The 7,591-nt window shown below is 37.5% G+C and overlaps 1 protein-coding gene across 1 annotated transcript; it reads right to left on the minus strand.

The window, feature by feature from the left end:
• Positions 1-4,987: 4,987 nt before the first annotated feature.
• On the minus strand, positions 4,988-5,920 carry LOC136175198 (olfactory receptor 4C16-like). The gene has a single exon (XM_065945521.1). It carries the CDS (start codon positions 5,918-5,920, stop codon positions 4,988-4,990), a length of 933 nt encoding a protein of 310 aa, XP_065801593.1.
• Between the last annotated feature and the right edge of the window lie 1,671 nt (positions 5,921-7,591).

Here is a 7,591-nt window from a genome sequence, read left to right on the forward strand (position 1 = left end):
TTCTTGTGTAAATTAAGGAAACACCTGAATATACCAAAAAAGATTTTAGTTTAAGCCCTAGTTGGCAGCTGGCTATACATGTTTGTTAGTCTAATCACCTTTATTTCTCCGTAGAATGAAAACATGTCTGAGGGAAAATGAGACAGATTTACCTAGTTTGACTAATGAAAGAGACCATCAAACTACATTATTAGCATGATGAGAGTGAGGATTAACAAAATGCATCCCAGGAGCATCCATTTCTTCAGCTATATACTTCTTAAGTTCATGACATTTCACAGAATGGGAGATATTCCATGTTGGACATTTAGAAGAAACATCAGTTTTATATACTCATGAAGGTTGTTTAAATAAAGTGATAAATATGGTCATAGAAAAGCATTTATAAAAATGAAAAGAATTGCTCATTTTTCAAGACTTTTAACTACTTGCAATAAGGTACTAAGTTTTACTTACAATTTCTGTAAGTGTAGTATAAGTAGGATAATTATATTCAATACATTGTTATAGATGCAGGATATGTTAATGCAAAAAAATTATACAACACTTGTAAAACCTTTGCCATTGTTTTTTGAAATTATTGCAGTGGAAACCTCAAAAAAAAAAAAAAAAGGAAGTGTTTTAAGAAAGCTCTATGAGAGAAGTCTCACCCAAGATTATCTGTTTCCTGAAAAAGGTCAGAAAAGCCAATCATGCTGTCCTCACAACTTTCCCTGAAAAAAGTGCTGAAATGCACTCGTCATGTCAGGGAATACAAAGGAGAGAATGCTCGCGAAAGTCAGAGCTGGAACGGACCCGAAGGGCATCTGATCCACTCCCCTTGTGGGCAGTCTCAGTCAAGGGACAGAGGGAGAGAGGCTGAGGGGGCTTCACTCTTCAGGGTTGCAGCTCTGAATGACACCACACGCTCCTTCCGTATCTGTTGCACTTGTCAACATTAACGATTGTGTGGATAAAATAGATCCTGCAAAGGGCAGGACAGCCAGATGTTCATTTTCCCGCAGAGTGTTTATCTCGGCCCCACACTTTCCTCATGGCATTCTTCATGTCTGCGTTTCTCAGGGTGGAGATGAGAGGGTTGAACATGGGGGCAATCATGGTGTAAAACAGGGCAAAGGCCTTGTCGTTCCTGACAGAATCAGCCGTGGGAACATAGGTGAAGATGAGGGGCAAGAAGATCTTGAAGACCACAGTGATGTGTGCACCACAGGTGGGGAGGGCTTTGCGGGGGCTCGGATGAGCCAGTCCTCAGGGAGGCCAGGATGATGATGTAAGAAATCACCAAGGCAACAAAGGTCAAAACGGACAACCCCCTGTGGTGGTAATGATTGCAGTCACCTGCAGTCTAGTGTCCGTGCAGGCCAGCTTCAGCAAAGGGAATGCATCTCAGAAATAGTGGTCTATTTGATTGGGGCCACAGGAAGGAAGTCCAGTGATAACACTTGCATGAGAATGGCTAAAGGCTCCCACAGCAGAAGCCATCACAAGGACAGAGCTCACCTGTCGGTTCATGATGACCATGCAGTGAAGAGGTCTGCAGATGGCGGCATAGCGGTCATAGGCCATGGCCACCAAGATGAAGAGCTCAGTGGCTCCAAAGAAGTGGGCACAGAACATCTGGGCCATGCAGCTGGTGTAGGGGATGGCCTTCTGCTGGGCCAGCAAGTCAGTGATCGATTTGGGTGCCACCGTGGAGGTGGAGCAGACCCCCATCAAGGACAAATAGCTGAGAAAAAGTACGTGGGCTGTTCACCGAGGCGCCTGCCCCTGATGGTGAGAAGAACGAGCAGATTCCCTGAGAGGATCGCAATACAGCAAAGTAAAAACAGCACGAAGCCGGCAACTTCCGCATTCTCATCAGCAAAGAGCCACAGGAGGATAAATTCTGTGACATTTTCATGTCCCGTTGCTTCTGTGGGTTTGATCGTTTAGAGGGGCAACTTAGTATACCTGAAACACGCAACTTTTTCAACTTATTTATGTATTTCTAAAGTCATTCATCTAGTCAATAAATATATATTGATGTTTCCAAATGATACAAACACTACAACTTCTGCTAAGGGTACCTCAGTATACACAATACACACATCTCACCCGCACATAAAGTTTATTAGAGAAGACATACAGTGAGAACAATAGCAAAAGGTAATGGACTTATTGAGGTGGAGCCAAGGAGAATGCAGAGTCTGCATCTCCCCACCGTAGGGAACCTAGATGACAGTGGTGGGGATGTCAACACCCAAGCAGATGGGAGGAACCTCTGAGTGACTGGAGAATATTAACTCGAGTGAGGTCTCCCGGAGGTCCACATTTCAACACCAAGACCTGGCTCTACCCAACTCTCTGCAAACCCCAGTGCTGGAAACCTTGGGCCAAATAATCAGTAAGACAGGAACACAGTCCCAATCAAAAAAAGGTGGGAAAAAAAAAAAGAGGCAAGGAAAAAAAATATATTACAAACAAAGAAGCAAGGTAAAAACCTACAAAACCAAATATATGAAGAGAAAATATATTCTTATATTTTTTAAACTACATGAGAAAAAAATTTAGAGTAATGACAGTAAAAATGATCCAAAATTATTAAAAAAACAACAACAACAACAACAGAGTGCAAACAAAGATTGAGAAAATACAATAAATGTTAAATAAAAACATAGAAGGACTAAGGAAAACGTGGAGATGAATGGCACAATAACTGAGATGAAAAGAATCAATAGCAAAATAACTGAGGCTTAAAAAAGGAATAACTGAGCTGGAAGATAGAATGGTGGAAATGACTACTGAGGAGCAGTATAAACACAAAATGAAAAAAAAATTGAAGACAATCTCAGAGAACTCTGAGATAACAGTAAACACACTAACATTCAAATTTTAAGGTTCTAAGGAAGAAGAAGGAAAAAAGAAAGAGCCTGGAAGATATTTGAAAAGATGATACTTGAAAACTTCTTTAATGTGGGAAAGGAAATGGCCACTCAAGTCTAGGAAGCTCTGACAGTTCCTCCCAGACAGGATAAACCGTAGGAGAAACACACCAAAAAAATATTAGTCAAAGTAATAAAAAGCAAACGCAAAGAAAAAATATTAAAACTGAAAGGGAAAAGCAAAAAAACAGTGTACAAGAAACCCCCATAAGGCTATCAGCTGATTTTTCAGCAGAAACTCTGCAGGCCAGAAGGGAGTGTTAAGATCTATTTAAAGTGATGAAAGAGAAAATTCTACAAACAACATTACTTTGCCCAGCAAGGATCTTAGATTTGACAGAGAAATCAAAAGCTTTACTGACAAGCAAAAGCTAAGAGAATTCTGCAACACCAAACTAGCTAGCATCTGTGTCATAGCACAGATGACTTATTTACTGTAGCAGATGTGATTAATAAAATCTGAAGGATTAATCCTTGAAATTCTCAGATTCTAAAAAAAAAAAAGGATATGTATAGAAAGGGTCTAGAGCTCATTAAGAATTCACAAGTTTCCATTTCCACACTGATCTTTTTCTCAAGATAGAGAATATAAACTTCTGGGTACAATGAAAGTAAAACAAATTTTGTGCTCATAATAAAATTATTAACTTGTAAATAGAAATAGAAGCTCCAAATAAACAAAAATACTCATATTGAATTTTCTGTATGGATAAAAATGCAAATAAGAAATCAGACAAATCATAAAATTTCTTAATGGCCATGTAATTAGAGACTTCAGTGGTAATGAATGGTGAAAGATGATATCTATCTCCACTGGATACATTTAATTTTCATCCAAATATCTTAGTCTTTCTTAAGTTACTCTACTTTCTATATTGTTTTAAAACTCACTAAAACAATTCACATATGTGGTATAACTATGTTTCAAAGCGTAAATACCCTCCCCTGGATTAGAATGCTCTTTATTCAATTAACACTTATTTATAAATTCCCTACTATTGACTATATGTGCACATTTCTTTTTTTTTTTTTTTTCCATTTATTTTTATTAGTTGGGGGCTAATTACTTTACAATATTGTAGTGGTTTTTGCCATACATTGACATGAATCAGCCATGGATTTACGTGTGTTCCCTGTCCTGAATCCCCTCCCACCTCCCTCCCCATCCCATCCCTCTGGGTCTTCCCATGCACCAGATTTCTTTAAAGCTCCATAAATACATCTTCCTTAATTTTCAGCTTTTATGCTATAATCATAATAAACTAATATTTAAACATACTGTTATAATTGGTATGATTCAAGAGAAAAGAGATCCCTCAAAATAGAAGGAATCATTTTAATAGCAAAAAGCTTTTGTTGTTGCTTTTACACAAAAAATGTTAATATGAGGTAAATCCCAACAGTCAGAACCTCCCTTAGGAAAAAATACTACAAAAGGGTGAATTTTCTCATAATGTTCTGTCACTTTTCTAGATCATTTAGGCAAATATACAAAAAAAAAAAAAAAAAAAAAAGATTTTAACTGTAACAACAGAAAAAGAAGACAGGTTTCCTAGATTAAATATTTTGTCTTTATAATATGTACATACTATTATTATTTGAGCCTCATGATTTTTGCAGAAGTTAGTAAGAACAACCAAGTTGAAGGTCCATGATCAGACAGTTGATCACAGTATCTAAGAAATAAACTCTTTGAGACAAAAATATGTCAGGCTGTAGATAAAAGCATAGAGTGTAATGTTAAACAGAGGAATCCAGAAGTCAACACAAGGGAGGAAAACAGTAGATCAAAACCACAGTGATATTAGACAGACAAGAGAGGCAGAGACAGCAGTGAATAGCTAAGACCATGATCTTATATGACTGTGTTTATCTGATGCTGCCGCTTCTACACATATTTGACTCAATGCTAACTAGCACGTGTGGTCACATTGCCTATTTTATTAAAGGAAGTCAACTTCACGCTCTGAGTTAGGGTTATATTAACTCCACAATAAGAGGATATTATTGTCTATGGGCTTCTTTAAGATCAATCCAAACTCTGAAGAAAACTTTGAAACTTCCATTCATCTTTTGTCATCTGAGACCAACTTCTTGCTCCATAACTTCCAAATGGCATTTTTCACTTCTGCATTCCTCAGGGTATAAATCAGAGGGTTGATCAAAGGTGTCCCAATTGTATAAAACACAGCTATCATCTTATCCATGGAGAAGGTGGTTGCAGGGCGAGTGTATATAAATATGCAAGGACCAAAGAACAAGATGACCACGATGAAGTGGGAGATACAGGTGGAGAGGTCTTTTTTCCTCCCTTCAGCACTGTGGTTTCTCAGACATTGCAAGATGATCACATAGGATAACACCAGCATGAGAAAACTCACTGTACAGATGGCCCCGCTGTTGGACACCAAGAGGAAGTTGGTTACATAGGTGTCTGTATAGGCAAGTTTCAACAAAGGCTGCAAGTCACAGAAGTAGTGATCAATTACATTGGGACCGCAGAAAGGCAGACTCAAGACTAGAAAAATCTGAGCTGATGAATGCACGCAGGACCCCAACCAGGCCAGGGACATTAGCACACCACAGACTCGATGAGTCATGATGGTCGTGTAGTGTAGAGGCTTACAGATGGCCACATAGCGGTCAACAGCCATGAGAACAAGGATGAAGATCTCCAGGCAGCCAAAGAAATGGAATGTAAAGACTTGGATCATGCACTCACTGAATGAGATAGTGGCATTCTTCAAAAGGGCATCAGCAATCATCCTAGGAGCTATGTATGTAGAGAAGCAGGCATCAGATAAGGATAAATGGAAAAGGAAGAAATACATTGGACTCCCAAGTGCCCTGCTGGTCTTGATGGTAACAATAATCAGAAAGTTCCCCAACAAGGTCCCCAAATAGAAAATCAAGAAAGTGGCAAACACTATTTTCTTCCTAACAGGATCTTGTGTCAACCCAAGCAGAATAAACTCAGTCACATTATTATTCAGTTGCATGATTTCATCAGTGAGGGGAAGGTGTGAGTGCTAAATGCTTAATCTGCAATAAATAGAAAAGAATTAATTTGTGATGTGATGTGTGATTTTTAGGAATATTTTAAGTGAGATAAATATTCTTCATCATAGACAGTTTAGTTGTGGTTTCTTAACAAGTCACCTCAACACTTAATTTGTAATGACAAATTCACGGGGTCATTATGAGTCCCATATAAGATTGTGAAAAGTAGAATTTTCTGTAGCACTCTTCAAATGCAACTGTTTGTTAATTTTACATGATTCTCATTAATTTTGCTCAATGAATATTAAGTTAAGAAATACAGTTCCATTTTATTAACTTAATTACTTTCCATGTTGATTTAATCGGGGTGGGGGGAGGAAGCATGTTTGGAGAGTGTATCAGCTGGCATTTTGGATATATTTTACTGCTTATGGAAGTTCATAACGTAAATGCAAAAATTACAGCCCAGTACCATCCCCTAAATATGTCTCCATATATCAATGGTATATATATATATATATATATATATATATATATATATATACACATATACATATAATGCTTTTTATACTTACTTATAGAAATGTCTATAATATGATCCACTTCACTGTGCATTCCCTTCCATATGTGGCAGCCTGAAAAGAGAAAGATAAAGCACTTTCAATTATAACGTCCTTATTTTGAAACAACTTTATGATATTCACTACTTGACATACACTAATGGAGAGAAGTGAATGTTCTTCAATGGTTGATAATATCACAAATATTTGCAATCCCTCTTTTCTTTTTTCTCATTTCTGGAAACACCCTTCAAAACATGCAAAGTTCCAGAACTTACTTGTAAATTACAAGGGGTGTTCACTCAATAGTTTATATGTTTAAGCTTTAAGAGCTTTGCTTAAGCATTTTAGAACTGAGGTCCTTTGAAGAGATGTCAGCAGGTAGTTCTCTTCGGGTCTAATCATGGTTGTAATCCCCAGTATAATTTGGTTTATCTGGGTACCCGAAATCTCCACATTATTGTAACAGAACAAATATTCAGAAGAGAGAGAGGAACATATAATTTTAGTCAAGAGGAGCAGCAGATAGTCAGTAACTGCCTGTATTCAAATTGCTTTCTGTCTTTGCAAAATCAATGATTATTCAACTTTGAAACGTCATTTCCTTCAATGAAAAGTTAGTATTTTTTCATGTGTGGAAAGAAATATTATCACTGACTTCACTTCATAGAACAGAATCTTTCCTCTAGGTTTTTATTGTTAATATGATGCTGAAAAGAACACCATTTGCAGGCAAATATATAAACTGAGTGTGACAGATTTAAATATAATTTGGAAAACGTCCCCCACTGTATCCTTCCTCAGTCCCACCCGTATCTTCAGCGCATCATCGTGAAAGCTGTGAGCCAGCAAAACACAAACTTACGAACCAAACAGACAATGATTCCTGTTTATTGCTTTTCTCCCCCTCAATAGATTTTCTTCTCCTCAAAGTAGTTGAATCACGTATTATCTTCCTGCAAATAAAAACCCCTGCTGTAAAATGTCAATGCTATTTAATATTTCTGGTATTTTAGAAAATAGTCTCTTTAGACCGTGCAATCTTTGACAAAGATCTTAAATGGTCAAGGAACTGTGTCTTGGGATTTCGGTCAGTGCAATAAACTCATC

The sequence above is a fragment of the Muntiacus reevesi genome, chromosome 9 (genome assembly GCF_963930625.1).
Source record: "Muntiacus reevesi chromosome 9, mMunRee1.1, whole genome shotgun sequence".
NCBI classification, from domain to species: Eukaryota; Metazoa; Chordata; class Mammalia; order Artiodactyla; family Cervidae; genus Muntiacus; species Muntiacus reevesi.